Below are 25,690 nucleotides of genomic sequence, written 5' to 3' on the forward strand. Positions count from 1 at the left end.
AACTGGTCATTTCCATCCTCGTTTCCAAGAGATCCTTATGTTCAGGGTGGTTCAAAACAGAAGCTCAAGTTCATCCAGGCTGAAGGCCCACCACACCGCAGGCTGGGGACCAGTTCTACGTCTATCGGGGGCATTACCTGTCCCATCCATGATGTCGGCAGGTTGGAGCACCTCGTATGAGCAGGGATCCCTGGGCATCGGGACTGGCTCCATTTCAGACAGGGCGGGCAGAGACAGCTGGCTGGAGCTCAGGGACTGCCCGTTTTCCAGGGAGTCATCTTCATTCGATATGGAGAGCTCCCCGTCTGTTGGAGTGAGAAGGAGACCGCAGAGTTAGACGTGCCTGCTTTGCAGGAAAGAGTGACACTTACAGCCTGCTACCTGAGTCTAGACACTTTTGAACAATCTTCATCAAGACCAGAACATAAAGTCTGCACTCGTTATTTTGCTTTTAAGGCATCGAAACACCAGGGAAACTATTTCCAATGATCTTCAGTAATGTGCCTGTTTTCTCTCCATCTTTCTAATCATCAATAGATGAATGGGTAAAAAAAATGGGCTATGTGTGTATGTATGTGTGTGTATGTAAATACATACATACATACATATATATATATATATATATATACACATATATATGGAATATTGTGAAAGTGAAAAGTCACTCAGTCATGTCTGACTCTTTGCAACCCCATGAACTGTTGCCTGCCAGACTCCTCTGTCCATGGAATTTTCCAGGCCAGAATACTAGAGTGGGTAACCATTCCCTTCTCCAGGGGATCTTCCCAATCCAGGGATCAAACCCAGATCTCCTGCATTACAGGCAGATTCTTTACTGTCTGAACCACCAGTGAAGCCCATATGGAATATTACTCAGCCATAAAAAAGAATGAAGGAATGCCATACACAGTAACATGGATGAACCTAGAAATCATCATACTGAGTGCAGCAAGCCAGACCGGGAAAGACAAGTATCATATGATATTGCTTATGTGGAATTAAAAAGAAAAAGATACGAATGACCTTGTTTACAAAACAGACACTCACAGACATAGAATGCAAACTTATCATTACCAAAGGGGAAAGGGAGTAAGGAGGGATACATTAGGAGGTTAGTATTAACAGATACATTCTACTATATATAAAATATATAAATAACAAACAAGAACCTACAGTATAGCACAGGAACTATATTTTTGTAGTAAACTATAAGGGAAAAAAATCTGAAAAAAAAATATATACACACACATATATATGTATAACTGAATCACTGTGCTATATATCTGAAACTTAACACAATATTGTTAATCAACTATATTTTAATCTTTTAAAATTTAAAAACATTTACAAAATTTTTAACATTTTAAAAATGTTAAAAAAAATCATCATCTACCATGTTTTATATTTGTTTTTTTTAATAAAAATGAAAATCAAATTTTGCTCATAATTTTTGAAAACCTGGAAACACTGAGCAGGACCCAGAGATGGAAAACGAGGTCAGGAATTCCTACTTCGGGGAGCAAAAGGCTTCAAGCACTCAACAAGCATGGGGACCTGGAACATCACGGCCCTAGGAAAGACTCACCCTGTCTTCTCGGCCCCTCTGCCCACACCCAATCTCTCCAAGTAGACACACGTTTAGGGGGCTCTGGGCTCCAGCGGCCCAGAGACGCTGGGAGGTGCCAGGATTCTCCTGGTCCCACCAGTGATCCTGCCGGGCAGGGTACCACTTTGATCTTGTCAAAGCTCAGCAAGACAAGGAGCAGCCAGTTAACACCACGGTGGAGGATCAAAGGCTCCTACACAACGGCCATTTGTCAAATCAAAACTCCCTGGGTGTGATTTCCTCCTAGCCCAGGGGAGTCCTAGATAGCTAGACATTAAAGTCAAATTAATTTTTAAAGAGGACTGAAAGCTGTTCCAGCCAGATGAATAAATATCCAGATGAAAGGCTCTAAGTTATGTTTGGGCAGAAACACAGAAACCAGCAAAGCAATTACCTGTCTTACAACGAGAAGATAGATGATTTACTTGAAGAAATACAACAGTGAAATGACTCCATGGTTAATCATGGATAAATAAGCCTTTCCTTTTGCTGTGTTCCTCCCAAGGCTTTAATTTTATACACAATGATGATACGGCAGCAAAAGATTCCTCTATCCACCCCCTTTCCTCCTCATTTAGAACTGGTTTGATGAAACGCATGCTCAACAGAGCAATTTATAAACTGACAGGCTTTAGGTAGCATATGGTTCAAGGACATATGATATTTGACCTGAAATTTTATACACATAGAAAAAAAAATATAATGGACACCAAAAAGTCACTTGAAGCAGACAATTTAAAGCACTAATTTTTGAAGACTGTGGGTTTATTTTTTCTTTCTTTTCACTTGGCCTTTAAAAAATTTTTTTTTAATTGGGTTTTTGTTTGTTGTTGGTCATGCTGCTTAGCATGTGTGATGTTAGTTCCCCAACCAGGGATGGAACCCACGCCCCCTGCAGTGGAAGTGCAGAGTCTTACCTCCTAGACGGCCAGGAAAGCCCCTCACGTGGCCTTTTTACATGTCTCCAATGGAAGCAGTAGTCACTATAATCATGATTAACAATACGGCTATGACTTCTCATTCCTAAGAGAAGAGCAGACTGCCAGGCCAAGGCTATGGGAAACAGTCAGTTGAACTGAGAGTGCCCAGGATGGGAAGAGCCGCGGTTGTGAGCGTTAACGCAGCACCATCCCATGACAGAGAGTCCCGGGGCCTTTACTTTGGCGTGTTCACACTGACAACATGGGAAGCAGCTCTGCTTCAGGTTCCCCACCGGTGGAATAATGATGGAATTGCCGTCAGGCTTACTGCATCTCTGGGAAACCATTCTGATCTTGGATGTTCCCAGTATAGTAAAAGTACTGGCTTACAACGGCCAGAGAAGGAGGGGTTTCTGGGTTGTTGCCATGTTTTGCTGCTTTGGGGCAAAGATGTGCTGGAATGACTGCTATATATTTTAGCTCCTTATGTCTAAGAACTGTAGACGCAACATTAGTGGGAAGAAAAGATGGAAGAGCAGTAGCATTAGGGGTTTTGGTGGTTACAGAGAAGCAGTATTACTCACTCCTCTTGGGACATACTAACTCTCAGAAAATTTAGCTCCCTATGGATTAATAAGTACCTTTGGTAAATCACAAAGGCCCGAATCATTTGGGAGAGGAAACAATTTGGTGAATTCCACAACTGCAACTTCTAAATACACATCTCATTAAAAAACGAAATTAGAAAGAAGTAGTATGACATGAATCATATTTCTACCCTAACAGAAAAGTTATTTTGCATACATAGTTGTATGTATCAAATTTTATTTTGTCTTGTTTTTTAAAAAATTTTATAAGCATTATAATTTGCATAGTTACCATCTTAATGATTATATTTATCTCTCTGTGGTTGGTCACAAAGGGGTTTCCAATGTTTTATGCTATTATGAAAACAAATCTCTGCTGATTACCTTGCTGTATAAAATCTTCTCTGCCATTAGAATTCTCCCCCTTTAGAAGAGAGTCCAATAAAGACATTTATGTGTATTAATATTTTAAGGTCTACTGACACAGACCTGGATATTGTGAAATTGTTTTTCTATAGGGTTTGTCAATTTACACAGCAGCAATGTACAGACCACACAGATTTCTGGGCTTTTGGTCATTTCTTCAATATCAACATTGATAACCATGTTTTATCTACCTACATACCTACTTACCTACATATATATGCACATATCTGGTAGAAATAAATTAAAACCATGCAATAAGTACACATGCATTATTGATATCACTTATGACTAAGATAATGACAAAAATGAAACTTGATTTGGATTCATATAACATGGGGATTAAAAAGATGCCGCTGTTAAAGTAACTGTTATTTTTTAAATTCTTATGATGTTTTCACATGTACACAAAAGTAGAATCATGAATGTAATGAACTCCATGTACTCATCATCAAGCTATGAGGAATTAGCTGAGAATTCCAAAAGCTTAGTAACTTCAAGTTTGATTCATCTAAAGACTAATTTATTGATGTATAGTTGAGTCACAATGCTGTATTAATTTCTACTGTAAAGTGATTCAGTTATTATATATAATATATATACACACATATGCATACATACACACACACGGATGTGTGTATATATATATACACACACACATACACGTATATATATACACATACACAGGTATATATACACACACATTCTTTTTTCATATTCTTTTCCATTATGGTTTAGCACAGAATACTCAGTATAGTTCCCTGTGCTATTATACAGTAGGACCCTGTCATCTATCTACCCTAAATATAATAGCTTGTATCTCTGAAGACTGTTTAGGCTCTCCATGTCTTTTTACTATTTACCAGTTCTGTTGTCAGCACATTACTAGCATTTTAAAAATAAGCATCAATAGAAAAAACTGTTGTCGCTCCCAGGAAGCATTTAACTCTCCTGAATAAAATGAGTCTTACGGAATATTTCTACTTTCATCTATCAAGATCATCAGTCTCTTAGGAATTTTACTCTTTTTGATGCAATGGTAAATGGAATTGCTTCCTGAATGTCTCTTTCTGATCTTTCATTGCACAGTCTCTTGTTACTATGAATGAGCAAAGGTTCATTGAGTATTGGAAATCATTTTGATGTTCTACACGATCGTCTAAAATTATCTGCAACAATGGTTTTCAAAATGGTACAATCACCTCCAGGCATTAGGACATTTCCACACTTTATTTCCTAGTAAAGTATGTAAAGGAGGAAGGGAGAAGGCAGAAGGAGACCAGACAGGTTTAAGACAGTGGTTCTCAAACTTTCACGGGCATCACAATTTCCTGGAGGGCAGTTAAAACACAGATGACAGGGCCTTACTCCCAGAGTCTCTGACCCAGGAGGTCTGGCATGGAACTGAGAATACGCGTGTCTAATAAATTCTTGGGTGATGCCAAAGCTGCTTTTGCTGGTCAGGGTTCCACACTTTGAGAACTACTGGACTGGAGGTAAGGAACTGGACAAGCAAGAGAACCCAGAACAGCACAGTGCCTTTTCATGATGAGGTGTAGGGTGGGAAGCGTCATTCACGGGGCTAACACGGAACAGAGGCGGTTGGCTTAAATCTCAAAGAGAAGGAGGGAGGCTGTGTGGTCTAAGCATGGGTTACAAACTTGTCACGAAGGGCAGTGGGCCTGGAGAGAGCACCAGGGTGGGGGAGAAAAGTAAAGACGAGCCAGGTGCAGACATGCCCAACGTGGGCGCATCCGGTCACAGAGGCGCAGAGGAAAGAAGGCAGGAGTGAGTGCACGTCAAAGGCACGGCCCATGATGAGACGTACTGAGCAACAATTGAGATGGAGACCTGGCCGTGGGCACGGTGCCAGCCACTGCCTTCTCTTCCTTGTGGGGCACAAGAAATGAAGACGCTGGTAAGTCAGGCTTACACCAAGTTAAGGAGAGTGAGGGGAGAGGTGAGAGGGAATGAATGAATTCATTCCACTGACACACACTTACTGAGACCCTGTTGTTAACAACGCGGGATCACACCCACCAAGCCTCACTAACGGATCTGCTATGAGCTCCGTAGGGTACCTGGGGAAACCACTGTGAGGGCGGCTGCCTCCGAAGGCCTGGAGCTGAACCACGTTCTGCCTTGCCCCTCCAGCCACAGGCAAGGCATTGTGCTAGATGCTAAGGAGGCAGCAGGCACGTCCCGGGGAAGGAGTGAGGCAAGATGGGTGCAGAAATGCAGACAGGGAGGAATCGGTGTAAGCGAGCTGGGGCGAGGGAGGAGGAAAAGCAGCAAGCGTGAGAAGTTAAGCCCTGAGAAACAGAAGAAGGAAAATAAGAGGTGGAGGAAGGGAGCGGGTGTGTGTTCGGAACAGGTGGAGATTCACCTCTTGTCTTGCATAACCGTTTTCTTAATGTTCTGAGAGTACAACCTACTGGTTGGTCAAAAGGTTCATTCGGGTTTTCCCATAAGATGGTACGAGAAACTGGGGTGAACTCTGTGGCTAACCCAATATATAAAAGCTGTGTTCCAGAGAGTCGGCTTGAAAGATGTATTTAAAAATGTATTTTTTGTTCTAAGTCAGTTTATTTAGGAATGACATCTACCTATAACCGGATGTCACCAATGCGACAATATTCCAAAAAACTTTGTTTTGTAATTATTGTTTGTTTTGCTTTAAGATACCCTCTGGTTTTAGGATGACTGACACATATATACTCACAGACATATTTATTTATTTAGGGTGCATAAGGAGGAAGCCAAAATAGTGTTAACTTACTCATAAATTTTTAGGCTTTTAATTTGCAAAATAAAACACTGTACAACCAGTATAAGGGTGAGAAACCAGCATGATGGGGAAATATGAACCAAACATAGCTAATAAAAGAATGGCTATTCCAAGTATGCAGAGTATTTGTATAAATAAATAAAAATTAAGTTCCAGGTGCCACTTGTGAAACGCACAGCCTGGCTGGGAACGAAAGAAATGCAAGTTGAAATGACTCTGTGGGTGGTGCTGAACTCCTAACCATGTGCTTGAAACAATGTCAAGTGCAAAGCAGGAGCGGAGAACAAGAGGCATAGGTAGATTACAATGCCCTCAGGAGGAAATATGCAGGCACGTTGGCAAAGTTCTAAGGTGAACTTGGCATGATATGAGTAGAGCTTAATGGTCATTAATTTTTTTTTTTTTTCCAAATGGAGATGCTTACATGTACAAAAAATATAACAAACACTGGCATGCTGCTTTGTTCAGTTAAATGAAAACCTAATAATTTTTGTTGGAGGGGAAAACCCCTTCCCTACTCCCCAGGTTTCTTGAATAGCTATTTTCTCTGAGCCCAACTGTTTACCTTTTCTCCACTGTTACTGTATTGCTAGGATGCAAATTCTGAATAAAAGACTTGCAGGAGAGAAGAACAATGAACATCATGAAATCATGGTTACATTGATGCTTCCGCTAGGAGGAAAAATGATTATGTAAGTGAAGCACCCGGTGAGAATTTTAGACTGAAAATGTTAGGAAGTTTTAGCTACGCTGCATCCCCGTCGGTAATGCAATGTGTAGAATTCACACATGTGGACCTATGAAAATTCAAATGTGTTTTAATTTACTGGCAATCGCCAACAGCTATAATTAGAGCAAAAAGTGCAGCCACCTATGTTAAGGCAAATAATCATCTTTGTAAAGACATGGAAGAAGAATTTTTTTCCCTTTGAGACAGAGCTGCTGTTGTAGCTTTCAATACATGTCCTTTGACCAAAAAGGGCATCTCCGCTGAGTGGCTGATGCGGACCCCATAGAACTGAAGGTGTTTTCCCAACAAGTGTCACTGGTGATGGGGAGATATGAAACAAAGACTTCATCTGATGTCTTTTTTCTTTCTTTCTTGACCTTGATACCCTTTTTCCATTACAGTAGGAAAAAAAGTTCACCCACTAAGGGGGCACAGCCACTCTAAGTAACCCACATAGGTGTCATTTCCACAACAATACAGACAGCTTTGAAAAGCTTCTGTTAATCCCAGTAATCTTCTAAATCACGGTCCTCAAAGCCACGGTCCTCAAAGCTCTCATGGTCAGCCAAATGATGCGCCTATCAACCGCAGCTCTAAGGATTTCACTGAAAGATGAAAAGCTCTCAATCTGAGTTGGAAATGGCTCCCTGGTCATTGGAGTTTGCTTGAATTCAAGGAGTTGAAGTCATTAAACTAAACAGTGCTACAGATTATCATCATGTAGAATTTTAAACATACATTGAAAGCAAGACATTTCTATTAACACTGCAGACTTACTAACAATACTTAATGTTTCTGAATCTCGGGCATTGAAAAAGACAAACTGAGAGTCTTATTCACAAAAAACTAAAACTACAGTGTGTATGAGTGTCTCTAATGTCTGGTACCTTTTCTTTTCCCGTGAAGAAAAGTCATTGTCAGCGTGTGATTGTGTGTCTAAAAGTATCTATGTGCCACCAGAATTGTGGGCAGACATTGCAGGACTTTGTAGGATCACTACACCTATATTTTCAGAATCCACATGTCAGAGACTCTTCTAGTTTATCTTTCATGTCTATTTGTTTCACTTCTATCCAGAAGTCTTTGGATTCTTCAGACTAGTTTATACAGAAGAACAAATGTGCAAGAGGCATGAGGTTTCTCTGTGTCTGACACAGGCATCTCGGTAACTCACAGAATCCTTTCGACCCTAATAGCTTGAAAACCTACACAAGACGGATTTCAATCTCAGAATGTAACTGATTTCAATCTCAGAATCTAACTGTAATTGATACTGAGATTGGATGACTTTAAACACAGAATGGAATGGTACATGTTTTCCTGCTTGGAGAATCACCTTACTTTTTTTAAAAAAATAGCTGCTATTGTTCTGGACTTAATACCCTATTTTGATGCTAATATTTCCCGTCTTGTATAGAGGACTTTGCCGAAAACCCTGAAGTGTGTGAGCTGCAGTGACTTCCTATCACAAAAGTGGACTGGCTAAAACAAGTGCATAGCTTGTTTCAGTTGCACTTCCCTGTAGCTGTTCCCTGATGGATTTATCAGCATTTTCTGCTTTTCACTGGACCGCACGGTCAGCAAACCACAGCTCACATGGATTCTTGGTGGCTTTCTCATTGCAAACACCTCCTCGTATCACACCGTGGTGCCTGTCTCCCAGAGGTGTTTCCTTCATCTGCCTGAGTACAGTTATGCCTCCTCAGCAGTCTTTATACCCGAGCCCATTGCTTCTTACATCATCTATCCAGATGAGGTATGATGGTTCTGACCATTATGTCCAGATAATGACTCTTGACTCCAAGGTCTGCAGCAGAAAGAGGATTTACCATCTTGCTATTCCTGGGCATTCTGATATCAAAAATGCAACTGGGGCAGAGACTGAATATAAAATGAATGGATGACACAGTTTCTCGCCTATGCAATTACACAAGAGTGAACTCTCACAGAATCATATATCGCTGTGCAGTGGGCCCTTCACAGTTAATAGAGAATCCAAGATTTAAAAAAAAAAATCTTTAATGGCTAGAGTAGGAGAAGGAAAGTCATAGGGACTGGTCATTGCAAAATTTAAGCAGTTCTGTTTCTCTAACTGAGCTGCTCTCCAACATATGGTTATAGTTTAAGTTAGTTAAAACTAAACAAAACTTAAAACGCAGTTCCTCAGTCAGCCTAACCACATCTGAAGTGCTCGAGAACCACACAGGGCTGATGGCTGCAATGTTGGCTGGTGAAGATGATGGAACGTTCCTGTTATTGCTGAAAATTCTACTGGACAGCTCCGCTCAAAATAGACTTAAAACTCACAATAATGGGCCTAATAAATATGCAAAAATGAACCCATTTCTGGAACAGGGAGATTCATATGGCTTTGCTAACTTGGTCCACATCACAACAAATGGTCAGTTCAGTGGATAATATTTGCTTTAAAGAAGCTGCAGTGGTAAGAAGGAGGGGGCACAGGGAAGAAAGATGTCTCTGGGGCACATGTGGATGGTGGGACCCAGACAGCCGCAAGACACAACTCCAGAAGTGGGCGTGGCCTGTGGAGGGGTCCTGAAGCCTCCTGATAGAATCTCAGCTCTTCTGGGGGGAAGCAGAGAGTCTAGACTTGGGTAAAGGGGAACCGGGAAAGGGAGACAGGCATCAAAGAACAGCAGAGGAGCAGTCCAGGTCACACGTCTGGTGGAGACCCTCGCTGACATTTACTGAGCACTTTCTCTGGGCAGAAATGGCCGTAAAGCCCAAACTGGATTATGTCCCCTGATCCCCCAGCAACCCTCAGAGAGGACAAGCAAGGGCAGAGTGGAGTTGAAGAGTACGCATCCGGGGGTGGTCCCAGAGGCTCCAGGAGGACCAGCTGCCTGGTAACAGGCTGTCTTCAAGCAAGCAGGCTGGAGGCTGGGAGCAATAAGAGAGGATGAAAGGCAAGCATGGCTTTGCTGGCTGGAGCCAACTAGGATCCTGGCTGTTCATTCAAGCAGAAAACAGAGTCCAGGGAGATAAGAATCTGCCCTGTACCTTCCACAGACAGAAGACGAAGGGAGCTGGGACCAGCGCTTAGGGCTCCGGGAAGAATGTGGTTGTTTTACAGATATTTATGTGGGGCTTAAGGCTTCAGTACACCTGCAATGCAGGAGACCTGGATTTGATCCCTGGGTCGGGAAGATCCCCTAGAGAAGGGAGTGGCTGCCCACTCCAGTACTGTTGTCTGGAGAATTCCATGAATTGCCTGGTGGGCAACCGTCTATAGGATGGCAAAGAGTCAGACACGACTGAGCGACTAACACCCTCACTTAAGGCGTCAGTGCCCCACCAACTTGCCTAACTCTACATGAGCCCTAGGCAAAAGTATGAAGTCAGGAAAGTTTTTCTAATGGTGACTAGCGTCCCTTCTCTTAGCTGTTACCTTCCAGAGTGTGACCTGTCTCCTCATTACAAATGTCAGTGCAGGTCAGCGGCTGTGATGTGATCGGGCATCAGAAGTTGGCAGGGATGCTCGTCACGCCCAGGGTACCCTGCCCTGCCCTGGTTTCATCGGTGGGGTCTAGGACAGGCAGTTGGAAGGGCGGTATTGTGGTGGGTCTTCCAAGGATAACATATACTAGGTGGCAGCTCTTGGGAGCTGACTGTACTTATGACCCACTGACTTATGGAAACATCTGTCAAAATTAGGGGAAAAGGTAAGTAGTTATCTCTTAAGAATTCTGGTCAATGAGAAATGAGGGTAATTCTGGAAAACCTTGGGGCAAGGTTTTCTCACTCTTAGAAAGCAACACCAAGAAGGGAAAGAGGCTTGCCTCTCCCCTCTGGATGTTCTGTCTGCAGGTAATGCTGGAACTACTGCGGCCACGTTTTCACCATGAGGGGTTAGAGCCTGAGGATGGCATCCTTTTGCCAGGTTATTGAGTTATTGAACTAACCAGTCCTGAAGCTGCCCCACCGCTGGATTTTATGATGTGAGATTCATTCACTCACTCACTCACTCATTTATGCAATAAATATTAAATGAGCATTGATAAAATGCCAAGCATTGCTCAAAAGGCATGTGGGATACTTCAGAGGATAAAAGACAGGATCATCTTTGGCCTAAATTTTCTTACTAGTTTAGCCTCCTTGAATTTAGTTTTTTGTTTTCTGAAACCGTAAGAAACTTATGGTTTAAGAACCACTTTAACTTACACCCTGATGACTGCACAGTGGCTTCACAGGGAACGAAAGAGCCTATGATTAACAGCATAAAAATAATCAAAAGTACATGCCTTATCTTACGTGATGCGTCTGTAATCGATGCTGTGGAATCATTTTTCTCCCTGACTTAAACCACTGTCTCCTGGTTGCCATAATGCTACACATTTCTGGCTTACTTCCTATTTCTCCGTCCACTTCTTAGTTCTTGAGTGCTTTCTTATTCCCAGATCATTTTGTTTTAACTTCCAGATCATTCAGTGCTGGAGTACCGAGGGGTTTTCTATCAGAGACGCTTACTTTCTCATGCTCCATCTTCTCTGAGAAATACCATCAATCCACATGTCTTCATGACCATGTATCCACAGACAGTCCCAAACCTGCAATATCCAACCCAGCTCTCCCTCTTGAGTTTCAAATCCATACAGTGAAACTCTGCTTAGACACCTGGATATCTCCCTTAGCGGTCAAACCATCGTGATATTCCATTCTCTATACTTGCTTCTCTTACCTTCCTAGCTTAGGAGACAGGCAACTGTCCTTCGTACGTGTCCACCAAGACTCCAAGCCAGAGTCCTGAGTGTCAGCCATGCCTTCTCTCTCCCCTTCACTGCCCAAACATAAGCAGTCACAGGCCCTCCTGACTCCATCTCCTATAATTCTCCAGTCTCTCCCCTCCCCTCTCCCACTCCTACGACCCTCACTGCTGCCCACCTGCTATCACGTCATCTGAATCCCAGCCACAGTCCACTAGCTGGACTCCCCGACTCATGCCTTGGTCTCCCTCCAAGTCCTTCTCCGCTGTAGGCACAGTGATGACGCTGCAAATCCGATCATGCAGAAAACCCTTCCAGAGCTCCTCACTGCTCTCTGGACAAAGAACAAGCAGCTAACATCATTCTCCTGCCTGTAAGCTCTGCCCCGACTCCCCCGATCATACAGACATGCTCTCTCTTGCGTTATCCCCATCCCACGCCTCCCCATGTGTGGGTCCTCCTACTTAGAACATCCCCCCAACCCATCCCAACTTCTCCACCATAATCCTCACCATCCTTCAGGTTTCCTCTAAGACACCATGCCTTCCAAGATGCTACCCCTGAGTCTCCAGGCCTGGGTGGATAATGCGTCCAAGACACCCCACTCCCGAAACACCCTGCACACTTTCCTCATCACAACCTCCAAGCACCTGAACTCATTCCAGGACTGTAAGTTCTATTAGTCAGGGGAGCCCACTGGCCCCTCCTGGTATTCGTGGCATCCAGAACGATGCCTGCAACATAACAAGCATTCATTTAACAGACACACAAGAGATGAACCCACTTGCTGGGGAACGTCTGCTCACAGCTATAATAAAAACTACTTCATTAATTTTTTTTACTCGAGATAGTGATTTCCCGAAAGAACAGTGATATCTGAAAGAGAATCCAGAGCACAATTTCTCTTCATTCTTTATCATTTAATCTGCTTTCCATTTACCCCACTAGGGCGATCCACTGCATTAGGTGCCAAGGTGCCACATCAACGATTTTATGTCACTGAGGCCAAAGTAAACATTCTTTTCATTTTCACAGCATTACTCCAAATCACAGCTTCCAGAAGATGCCATTTCTAGGTGAGACATCAGAAAGAGCTAAAAATGTGACAAAATAACAGTGCCTGGGAAAGGCTGTGAAAAGCACTACTTCCCATAAACTTCATGGCTTTAAAAGTCTATGCACCTGGGACGCCAGATAAACAACGAGACTTAAAAGGCTCAAGTCGACGAATTCGTCTCCTCTGATACAGGAGAGAATCGTTATTTTTATTTTTAAAAGACGACGACCTTTTCATTTAAATACCAGGCTTTTTTGTCATCAATGTCTGAGAGTGGGGGGAAAATATAGACTCCGCATAAAAGAGTCATCCATTTCAAGGAGGTTCTGTTTGTGTTGATAATTAAAAATAACACCTTCCAAAATGCTGCTCCGACTCGATGAAGGAAAAAAAAGCACACCTCAATGCACTTTATTATTTGTCGTGAAATGTTATCGCTAATTCCCAGCACACAGGGGAAAGGGAAGACTCTCACTGGCACACGGTCACTACTCCCCCTACACCCCATCCCACCCCCACCCTCCCTTCTTTCTGCGCTGGTGGGATTATGGATCTCCTCCCCCAGGTCTTGGTGTGACTGTGGCGAGCAGTGGCCTAGTGACCAGGGAACTGCATTGGCCTCAACTCCATCCCTGAACGCAGCCGCACATCCCAGCTCCTTGCTCCTGTCTGGGGATTGGATGCATGTAATATACGGGGGCGAGAGCATGTCATTTCGTGGAGAGAGAGAGGGTTTTCTTTTCCTCTCCTCCCCTCCTGATCAGTGATACAATCACTGTGTGAGTGAAATACACTCATCCATTACAAAGCACGTGACAGGACTGTGATAGAACTGAGGTTTCATCAGAAAACCCAGTGTTGAAAAATACAGAACATTTGCCACTGTTACCCTGAATGTTCTTTGTATACACCATCATGCTCATTTGTAGAGATCATTTCCAATAACCACTAGCAGCAGGATTTATCAATATCCTCTGATAACCAATAGGTAATATATGACAAAGTTTTGTGTGTGTTCCTATAAATTCCAAGTGCTTCCCAAGTGCCTCAGTGGTAAAGAATCCACCTGCCAATGCAGGAGATGGAGGTTTGATCTGTGGGGTTGGGAAGGTCTCCTGGAGAAGGAAATGGTGACCCACTCCAGAATTCTTGCTTGGGAAATCCCAGAGACAGAGGAACCTGGTGGGCTACAGTCCATCGGGTTGCAAAGAGTTGGACATGACTTAGTGACTAAATAACAACAACAACATAAATTCCAAACGAAGGACAGGAGGTCTTAGTAAAGTTTTTCAGAGTCCACACTGGCTGTGAGCCCTTAGGCAAGGCTGTAACCTCACTGGGCCGCAGCTGCTTCATCTCCACGTTAGAAAAACAACAGAGGCCAGGCCAGGCGACCTCATGAGATCCTTACTAAGTCTGAGAAGAATCAGCACTATTTTACCAACGGCCAAACAGCTCACTGTTTTCAGGATATTCTTCTCCATAACACTTAGAAGGCACTATTTGTATGTGGAGTATTTGACATCCATAAACATGAATATAATAGCAGCTTCCCTGGTAGCTCAGGTGATAAAGAATCAGCCTGCAACACAGGAGACTTCAGTTGGATCCCTGGGTCAGGAAGATCCCCTGGAGGAGGTAATGGCAACCCAAAGCAGTATTCTTGCCTAGAGAATCCCAAGGTCACAAAGAATCAGATAATCAGATACGACTGAGCGACTAACACTTTCTTTCTATACATGAATATACACCCAAGATAATGTTTCCTATTTAAATAATTGACAAATAAAAGTTTCATGTATCATCAGTTCAGTTCAGTTCAGTCGTGTCCGACTCTTTGCGACCCCGTGAATCGCAGCACGCCAGGCCTCCCTGTCCATCACCAACTCCTGGAGTTTACTCAAACTCATGTCCATCGAGTCAGTGGTGCCAGCCAACCATCTCATTCTTTGTCAACCCCTTCTCCTCCCGCCTTCCATCTTTCCCAGCATCAGGGTCTTTCCCAATGAGTCAGTTCTTCACATCAGGTGGCCAAGGTATTGGAGTTTCAACTTCAACATCAGTCCTTCCAATGAATAACAAGGGGGATCAGAGCACTAGTGTTCAGGATTTTGCCAACACAGGTGAACAGACCAAGTCACATATACATACAGACAGTCTCAGGCTGGCATTTGTTGTTCTTTTCAATAAACATATACTGAGCATCGACTATGTCCCAGCACTACCTCAGGCAGCAGGATGCCTATAAGGTCCATGAACAAATCAGACAAGAGATCCTGTCCTGCCTGGTGGAGCTCACATTTCAGTGAGGAGAGACCGATGAGGAAAAAAAGGCTAACACAATATATGTGTAATTTATAGACTGCCGGTGATAACAGACAGAAGGAAAAGAAGAGAGAAAGAAAGAACACAGTGAAGCAGGGTCAGGGGACTATGGACCTATGGGAGGAGGTGACAATTTAAAATGCAGAGCTTCCAAGGCATCTGAGCAAAGAATTAAAAGAGCAGTGAACCACGTGGACGGATGTCTTGGGGAAGAAGGTTCTAGGAAGACAGTGCACTCAATGCCAATGTCAGGGACTGGAAAGCAAGTGAGATGTCACAACAGGAAGTTATGAGGAGGTACTGCCAAGGAACTGAAGCAAACTTAGGGGCTAGAGGGCAGATCGCAGAGGGTTTTGGAGGCGGCTGGAGAAACCTGGAACTTCCCTGAGTAGGGGGTGACGTGTTTGGATTTACAGAGAACTAAGAGAGAAGCAAATGCAGCCCAGAGGCTTTAATGTACATACCAAGACAACTTAAGGGCTCAAGAATTAGGTTACACGTTGTTGAGAAGTAGTAGTAGGACCAATGCTCCCGTTTCACTGCATTTAGGTCTCCGTGTAAAATATCACCTCCTCCAGCGGGCCTCCATGATTGCGTTTATATAAAATCATGCCCCCACCGAGTTTATCTCCTTAAACTACTGCTTTGTTCGCCTTCATAGTATTCATCACTCCTTGACAGTACATCACATGCTTATTTAATTATTTCCTGTCTCCTTTGGTAGGATGTAAACTGAGAAGGTGAGGGTTTTACTCTTTTGGTTATCACTATAGCTTGACACCTGACCACCTGGCCCAGAGTGGGGAGTCAGTACCAATTTGCTGAATGAATGAACATTCTAGGAGCCTAGGAGAACCCTTAAGTTCTCATTCAAAAAAACAGATGATGAAATTGTTGAATAATTAAAAATAATCTTATCACTTTGTAGACAGCTTATTTTCCATCATTAATTGGTTTCACATTTTTATTCTTCAGACTGATGATGGTCCACTGTAATGTTTACATTTGTGCTTTTCACAAAATTGCTATATCCATATTGTGAGAAATGTGGAAAATGGTGGGGGGGGGGGAAGCATTTAAAATTTTATGTTCCTACTCCATCACGATTAAACAATTTAAAATTTTCTTCATAGTTTTCAAAGTTTGCTGCATTTTTATATGGCCTTGATAAATCCAGAGATAAAACTTTAAAAATCAGAAAAGTGGTTGATCTAAACTTTCTTCTGAACTCTATACTTACATGATTCGATAGGGAAACCAATAAAAAATATGAGCCATCCAGTAGCTCCTGCTCGTCACACCTGCATTCCATTAAATGAAGGATTCCTGAGCTAGTTTCTACAGATATTGAGAAAATCTCTGCTCTTCAGTCCAAGCTCTCGTTTTGCCTGACTTAGTGACCAGTTTGGGATTTTAACCTACTAAGAAAAATATACTCCAGAATTATATATGCAGTATAAAAAGAATACTCCAATATTCTTGCCTGGAAAATCCTATGGACAGAGGAGCCTGATGGGCTACAGTCCATGGGGTCGCAATAGTCAGACACGATTTAGCAACTAAACCAACAAGAATAAGATAAGGAATTTCTAGGAGAACTGTCAGAATAATCCAAAGTGTTAGTTGCTCAGTCGTGTCCAGCTCTTTGCGACCCCATGGGCTGTAGCCTGCTAGGCTCCTCTATCCATGAAATTCTCCAGGCAAGAATACTGGACTGGATTGCTATTCCCTTTTCCAGGAGATTTTCCTGACCCAGGGATCGACCTGGGTGTCCTGCACTGCAGGCAGATTCTTAACCGTCTGAGCCACCAGGGAAGCCATAATAAAACCTCACTAATTCTGAGTTCCCTCTGCCCAAACAGGTGCACATCTCACAACCCTACAGTTTATCTTTACACTTTCTACAAACAAGCAAGGCGTTATTAAGCAAAATCAATAACAAAGACTTGGAAGAGAACAGCTCACCTACTAAAGATAAACTGCTTTCTGCATTAGCAGTATCATATCCAAAACAGTGTAACTGCAAAGTGGACCCAGGCCGGCCCCGGCAGACGGGCTGACACAGTCACTACAAACCACTGGGCAGCTGCCGGGGACGGCACCTCTCTGGTGACAGCATTTTGCTGCCAGATGACCCGACTCAGGTGCTAACACAGGAGGCGGTACAAAACGAGGACTGACCAGCCAGGCGATGAGGAAGGACGGCTGAAAATCTATGAAATCCATCTCTGAAACAAACAGCTTGGCAAAGGATGAGAGGCTCTTGGCCCCTTGCTGTTCGCTCAGGTTGTGGCAATCAAAGTTTGTTTGTTCTACTCCCGAGGCTCTCAGACACAGCCGCTGAGTGATGCTGTAGGAAAGGGAAGAATGATGACAAGCAAGCGATGTGTTTAGAGCCTAAGAGGGCGAGAGGGGAGGGAAGAGAAGGCGATGAAATCAGACATCGAGGGACTGGGTTCCGGCTACCCACATGGTAAGACAGTCGTGAGGGGGGCTGAAGATTCCTGAAGCTGAAAGGGGACGACGATGTCCCTTCATTAGACTGACGGGGGCCTGAGCTAGGAAAAGGCATGTCAAGGGTTTCAAAAAATACAGAGGATGATGACGATGAGATTATTACCAATAAAGGTATGTTAACAATTTCTCAAGGATTTTATGGAATGACAGCCACTAGTGCAGTCTGCACGTTGTCACAGAGGGAATTGTGTCCGGCCCTGCCAAAGGTCCACATTTACATGTGAAACCCAAAGCTCCCAATGTGACTGTACTTGGAGATGAGGCTTTTAAGGAAGTAATGAGGTTAAATGAGGTTGAAGGGTGGGCCTTGATCCAACAGGACTGATTTTCTTGTGAAAAGAGGAAGAGACACCAGGATTGTGCACGCATGGAAGAAAGGCCACGTGAGGTCACAGGGAGCCGGCAGCCATCTGCAAGCTGAGAGGCAGCCACACCAGAAACCAACCCTGCTGACACCTGGATCCTGGACTCCCAGCCTCCAAAACCACGGGGAATCGCATTTCTGTTGTTTACGTCACCCAGCCTCTGGTATTTTGTTACGGCGGCTTTGGCAATCTAATGCAGATATGTGATCTCATGTCATTCACATTATATTATCATCCACACTTTCAAATACAGAAACAGAAGCACCAGAGATGTTCAGCAAGTTGACTAAAGTTGCACCGCTCTTGCAAAGTGGAACTAGAACTGAATCCAAGCAATAATTTCAGGACTCACGTTCCTAACAGCTGATCAAACAGAATATAAGGTCATATGATTAATATCTACAGTGATTAAAAAAATGAACACTTTCATCAGAAAAATCCAAAGTAAATACAATTTACTTTGCATTTTTACTTCTCCCCTTCCCATCATCCAAACAGTAAGTATTTTGGTGAGTACATCTATCTCAAGCCTTTCTATCTGAGGCTCAGGGGGTCTGGCAGCAAGCCTATGAGGTCCATGTTTTCCTGGAATTTACGTGCCAGTGAGGAAGGCCAGTCAACCACGGAATGGAAAAAAGCAGACACTGATAAGCTCAAAGACAAAAATAAAACTGGAAGTTGTGGTGACAGGTGGGGGCCAGACCAGTCCTTTTCTCCACAGTTAGTGACTGAACGCATGCCATGAGATGACCTCAAACAGGACCCAGCTCCTAATTCTGGTGTAGTTCCTAGTGTGGGCTGGCAGCCCCCAGACTCAATGCACCCCCCTATTTTTTCCTCTATAAAGTGGGCCTTTTGCTCTAATGGCCTCAGTTCTGTTCAGATGCTCAGTTGTGTCCAACTCTTTGCGACCCCATGGACTGCAGCACGCCAGGCCTCCTTGTCCATCACCAACTCCCGGAGTTTACTCAAACTCATGTCCATTGAGTCAGTGATGTCATCCAACCATCTCATCCTCTGTTGTCCCCTTCTCTTCCCTCATTCCATCTTTCCCAGCATCAGGGTCTTCTCGAATGGTCTACGGCTTCCTTAAGTCAGGAAGTTATTCAGGCAATATTTACCCTAAGTCAGTTATTAAGCTGGAGAAGGCAATGGCGCCCCACTCCAGTACTCTTGCCTGGAAAATCCCATGGATGGAGGAGCCTGGTAGGCTGCAGTCCATGGGGTCACTAGGAGTCAGACACGACTGAGCGACTTCACTTTCACTTTTCACTTTCATGCATTGGAGAAGGAAATGGCAACCCACTCCAGTGTTCTTGCCTGGAGAATCCCAGGGACGGGGGAGCCTGGTGGGCTGCCGTCTATGGGGTCACACAGGGTAGGACACCACTGAAGCACCTTAGCAGCAGCAGCAGCAGCAGCAGCAGTTATTAAGCATAATGGAAATTACAAAGACTATAATAAAATGTATTCTCTTCTTCAGAGGATTCCTGAAGTTTTCCAGTGAGAGACATAAAGGTGGCAGGAAGAGGGATCCAGTTCAAAGATCCCTCCCCTTCCCAGGGAGGGCAGGGACTACTGAACTGGATTGAACAGGCTTTAGTGCTGACAGTAATGGCCCTTGGATGCTGACTATGGAATACCATACCTGTGGTCAGACACTTCCCATCTCCACTGGGGAAGGAATGTGGAGAAAGGAGTTTGAGATGAAAGAGGGAAAGTTAAGGTCAACAAAAGGGTGGGTTTGGGGGACCTTAAAGAAGTCTGTGTGCTGAAGAATTGATGCTTTCAAATTGTGGTACTGGAGAAGACTCTCGAGAGTCCCTTGGACTGCAAGGAGATCAAACCAGTCCATCCTAAAGGAAACCAACCCTGAATATTCATTGGAAGGACTGATGCTGAAGCTCCAATACTTTAGTCACCTGATGCAAAGAGGCAATTCACTGGAAAAGACCCCTATGTTGGGAAAGACTGAGGGCAAAACACCGAGGGCGACAGAGTATGAGATAGTTAGACAGCTCACCGACTCAACGGACATGAATTTAAGCAAACTCCTGGAGATAGTGAAGGACAGGGAAGGCTGGCGTGCTGCAATCCACGGGGTTGCAAAGAGGTGGATACAACTGAGCGACTCAACAACAACAGAAAGTAAGACATTGTATAAAAGTGACAAAATTATGGATTCTTATTTTCTTTTTTTCTGGAGAGCCTAATCGGCCAAAGAAACTGTCTCTTGGCATGGCTTTCTCAGAAGTAGAAGGCTAGCATGGCTCACCCAGGAGGTGCCAGAAGGCTATGATAATTAATGAAGAATTAGTCACTCACTCAAGTCCAACTCTTTGCTACCCCATCGACGGTAGCCTGTGGGGCTCCTCTGTCCATGGAATTATCCAGGCAAATATACTAGAGTGGGTTACCACATCCTATGCCAGGGATCTTCCCGACCCAGGGACTGTACCTGGGTCTTCTGCACTGCAGGCAGATTCTTTATCATCTGAGGCACCAACTAATCCAGGAAACTTGAAATAATACAACTTCACACCCTACCAGTGAGTGGTGGTGCAGATTGTTTGTGTATTTAGTGAAATATATATGGGAAGATCATGTGTGTGTTTGGGGCTGTGGGTATGATTGTTGAATAGGGTACACTTGAACTTCTGGTTTGCCTGACCAAAAATATTCCAGAGACCTTTCCAATACATTCATGATACATGAAAACTTAGTTTTATTCAAAAAACTTTACTAGCTCAGATTCATTTTTAAAAACCCTTAAGATTTGGCTAAAAATAAAGATTGAACTTTAAAATGTGTTAAAAATAGACTGGGTTTTATTTCATTAGTTTTAGAACACTCTAAATTGACACAGATTTTTTACTCTAATTGTTGCCTAGGAGATCTTATTATTACACACAAGGCCCTTACGACTTGCGGCATTTCAGAGTGGCAAAGTGTTCTAAAAATACTTTAAAAGCGCCATCAGGATGCTCCACGACAGGAGTGAGTGAGGTGAGTTGTACCACAGGAATAAGGACCAACTCGCTGACGACAGCAGAATCAGAGAGAAGCACCCAGGTTAGAGACACACCTGCCTTTTGGTGTCAGGACACAAACTCGGCATGCAGAAGACCTATGAAAATGTGGTGGACTGTCAGAATTACAAGGTCACTTTGATGATTAGGGTGGATCTTTAAAGGAGAGTATGTGATTTAATAATCTGGCCCAACAAACAACGCTGGTGCGAAACAGTAAGACCAGAGTATTGACGACTATGACAAAGCTGGAACGAGTTTGTCATCTCTCATAAAGGAAGTCCCTGGTGGCTCAGAGGTAAAGAATCTACTTGCCAATGCAAGGGGATGCAGGTTTGATTCCTGGGTCGGGAGGATACCCGGGAGAAGGAAACAGCAACCTGCTCCAGTATTCTTGCCTAGGAAATCCAACAGAGGGACCGGGTGGGCATCAGTCCATGGGGTCGCAAAGAGTCAGACACGACTGAGTGACTAAGCGCAGCGTAGAGACTAAACAACACTTCTCATGAAGCTTTAAGTGAAGGGTGATGAGGGGAAGGGTGGAGAGGAAGGAGAAGGGTTGGTGGGGGGCCAGTGATGACTAGTTAACACGCGGTATAAACCACTGTGTACCTTTGTATTTAAAGGCAGTAGTTCAACCAGCAAAAGACATGTGATAAATCACTGGCGAACACTTGTGGACACATTCACAGAGCATTTGTAATCATTGTAATAGTATCATTTGAAATCTCTTATGTGTACATTTATATTTTATTATTTTCTCCACCTTGATTCTCCTACTGCTGGGAGATGGACTGCCCAAAAAAAGCTGTTCGGGATATTCTAGATGCTTGTGGATTTTTAACACTTGTCTTGGGACTCCCTAGTGCCTAAAAGAACTGAAGCAATTAAATTCACCCCAGCTGTGTGTGTTCAGATACCAACAGGCTCACCACCAGTACTGACACCATTCCTGGGGCCCCATCACTTTTCTTAGCATCCTATGGTTTGATTCCAAAGCTGAGAAAAAGGGAGGGTTCACCTTCGCGACAATACCTATCACTTCAGCGCTGTCAGCTCCATTCTCTGATCTCTCCAGAACTGTCTGGAGTTTTACAGATTCAAACTCTGATAAAGCAATGCAGAGAATGGAATCCTACTCTGAGAAATACACACACAGATTCCAAGCATGGCTTCTTTCTGGCCTGTGGAGCCTGGAGTGGTCCCCTTACCTTTATCATAGATTTCCTTCAAGACCCCTCGTTTTATCAGCTCCTCTCTGCTTTGCCTCATGGATATTTTCCTTTCCAGGGCTGCAAGTCAAACACAGAGAAGCAGGTGTGAGTCAGTAATAAAGACAATTTTTAAAAAAGCATATTTTAAGATGTGCTAAAATATAACGTATGGGAAAGCTCCTGTAAATCATACTTGACTAATGTAAACTAATGATACCACTGGAGGGCTACTATGATCAGCATCATAATCTGATGATTTCACCTTCAAGACAATCAAATTACCTATGATGCAGGCATTTTTATTTCACTTTATTTAACTGCAATATATGGTTGAGGAAACTGTACCACAGAGCAGCTCCACCACCGATCAGAACCACCCTGGGAAGAGGACCTAGGACTCTTCTCCAACCTCCAGCCAAGAAAGGCTGTCTCCATCCTTGGTTTAACTCAGACCACATGGCATCTTCCAGAGTGTGACCTTTCCTCAGAAAGGGATTCCCCAAAAGGGATTCCTCTTTTAATTACCTAGTTCATACGGATCATGTCTTATTGTCTTACTGAGGATTTAGTTGCTTCTCAACTATTAAAAAATGGCACAAAAACACCTCTTCTAAAGCTCCCTGGATTGGGACCCAGGTTCCCGAGGACAGACTGAGGGGGCGGGGGGAGACCTCCGTGGGACACCCGCCCACCTCTCTCGGCTCCCAGCAAGGAATGAAGGAACAGTTCAGTTCCCAAACGCCCCTCTATGAGGACCCAGCCCCTCACCCGAGCCAACCGCTCAGGCAGGTGGGGGCTGGGGGAGGGAAGAGGGGACATTTCCTCGGATCAGTGGTGTGATGGAGGGCAAGTCAAGTGGGAACCGAGCCCTGAGTGGGGAAGGGAGGGGCGGCACCCAGGGCAGGCCCGCGGCTCCAGGCAGGACGGGGGGATTGGCGGAGGCTGTAGAGGAAACAAAGCTATTCCAGCACTGACATCCAGAAAACACGGAGAGGAGGAGGTGAGACGCCGCTGTGGTTCCTTTGGTCAGCTTGAGATTCTTTGCATGCTTTGGTTACACAGTCATGGGGGGGTGGTGGGAAATACTGGTTATAAAATAAGAAAACAATTTTATGCAGATAAATTTAGATACAGATGAATTAAACACACACAACTCTCAACAGAATTTAATGCAAAAAAATATATATGAGTAAGAACTAGAAAGAAACCAAGGAAACAAGAATTGTGATTGAACTCTGTTACCCACTAGCTGTCCAATCTTCACCAAGTCACTCTGCCAGTCTGGAAAGACAGTGATGCCTTCCCTGCTGCCAGCCTGGGACCCGACAACTATATGACAATAAAAAGCTCTCTGGGTTATTCTCAAGCATATCAGGACTGAAAATCCCTGATTATCCATTTTGAAACTTATTACTTTAAAAATGTATTCTAACGCCCTCCCTTAGATTACAATTAATTCAGTGGTATGAGAAGGAAAAATAAAGGTTAACCCTGGCAGACAGCTTACTGAGAACATATTAATAAGAAGATGGATATATATAAATCTATAGCCCCCAGAAGTGAGGGCGGGAAGGCTGTATGGAAGGACAAGGGTTAGAGGTGAGTGGGGAAACTATGGAGCGGTGTTCGCTTTGGGAGGTGAAGGAGTTTTATGTCCTGAACCAAAAGACAAGATACGGTGGGAAGAGGGCAGAAGGTGCTCTCGTGCAGAAGGGGGATACCCGGAGCAGGGGAAGAGAAGTGTGTGCCATTAGCTCAGAAAGTTCTGCCTGATTTTAAAAAACATTTGCTCAGCAGCACAGTAGGAAAGACTGAATAGGCAAGATGAAGTCAGGATTTCAAGGTAAAAGTTTATTAGTGATCTTCCAGAGGAATAAAGAAGAGTCATCCTGTCCTGACCCATGTGCATGAACAGATTTCCCTTCAACAAAACAAGTTTCTAGCGGCTTTTCAAAACTGTGGAGTAAAGGGGGGGAACCAGAGCCACAGACGGAGAGGAAGGGTCTGCAGGCAGGCGGGCAGAGCCCTGGACACGGAGATCCGGGAGCTTCAGCACCAGCAGAATATGGACACTCTCAGGCCAACCGCTGTCATCCGGACCTCAGCTGTCTCTCCACACTCAGCCAGCAGCTGAGGACCAGCTGCCCACAATGCAAGGGACTCCATCAGGGGACGATGGTAACCAGAGGGACAGCCCCTCCCTCCCAGAGATCACAGGCTAAGGTGCGATTCAGTCATCAAATGAGACGTCACCTCATCCGTGATTGCAAATTGAGATGTGCCTCAAAACAAGACATGCTTCCACCAGAGCATACGCTAAATAACCTCCTCCAAGGGGGAGCTGGGGTTTCCCTGGCGGCTCAGCGGTAAAGGACCTGCCTGCCAATGCAGGAGACTCGGGTTCAATCCCTGAGTTGGGAAGATCCCCTGGAGAAGGAAATGGCAACCCACTCCAGTATTCTTGCCTGGAGAATCCCATCGATGGAGGAGCCTGGAGGGCTACAGTCCACGGTGCTGCAAAAGAGTCGGACATGACTGAGTGTCTGAAAAACAGCAACAACTGGGGAATTCGAGAAGGCTTTTCCGAGGAAGAGACCCCCAAGTTGGGTCTGAAAGCTCAATGTATGTTACCTTGGCTCAGGACAGTCAGGGAGGAAGTGGAAAACACCCCAGACAGAGCAAGCTGGGGGGATTAGGGTGCTGTGGACAGGCAGAGAGGAAGCCAGTATGACCGCCCAGCCGACACCAGTTGGAAGATGATGGTTTGAGACACAGTCAGAGGGGCAGGGGGCGCTGGGCCACGCGGGGCCTTCCTGACCATGTTCTTCTAAGGGAAATGTGAAGAAACGGAGCGCGTTTGAGTTATCTGACAGACCAATGTCCACTTCAGCATGGAGGGCAGACTGGAGGGAGGCCAGTTACTGGATGATTGCAGAAGTCTGGGCAGAAGATGAAGGCAGCTACACAAGGATGCTGAAGACAAACGTGGAGTCGTTAAGAAATGAAAAAAAAAAAAAATAGTGATCACAAGAGCAAAAACATCAGTTAAAAACAAAAATAGTAAATCTAAGCAGATGATTAAACTAAACTTTAGGCCACAGTAAATGAGAGGGCAGCATTAAAATACAAGGATTAGATATACAGCATATATCTAAAGATATACGGTGAAGATATCTAAAGATATAAAGGTGAAGGGGCCTCCCCGGCGGCTCAGTGGTAAAGAATCTACCTGTGACACAGGAGATGCGGGTTTGATCCCTGGGTTGGGAAGATTCCCTGGAGGAGGAAATGGCAATCCACTCCAGTATTCTTGCAGGAAATCTCATGGACAGAGGAGGCTGGAGGACCACAGTCCACAGAGTCAGATACGATTGAGCAACCGAGCAGGAGCCTGGGCGTATAAAG

General features: G+C 44.2%; 1 protein-coding gene across 12 annotated transcripts in view; it reads right to left on the reverse strand.

Moving 5' to 3' along the window:
- The window catches only part of PHACTR1 (phosphatase and actin regulator 1), a 488,777-nt gene that overhangs the window by 65,740 nt on the left and 397,347 nt on the right, over positions 1-25,690 (reverse strand). For all 12 annotated transcript variants that reach the window (XM_043908531.1, XM_043908525.1, XM_043908526.1 and 9 more), the window contains 2 exons: positions 22,283-22,363; positions 138-305 (listed from right to left, as the gene is read on the reverse strand). In XM_043908531.1, the coding sequence (XP_043764466.1) occupies positions 138-305; positions 22,283-22,363 (249 nt within the window). The remainder of the gene's footprint in view (positions 1-137; positions 306-22,282; positions 22,364-25,690) is intronic.

The sequence above is a fragment of the Cervus elaphus genome, chromosome 7, assembly GCF_910594005.1.
Source record: "Cervus elaphus chromosome 7, mCerEla1.1, whole genome shotgun sequence".
NCBI classification, from domain to species: Eukaryota; Metazoa; Chordata; class Mammalia; order Artiodactyla; family Cervidae; genus Cervus; species Cervus elaphus.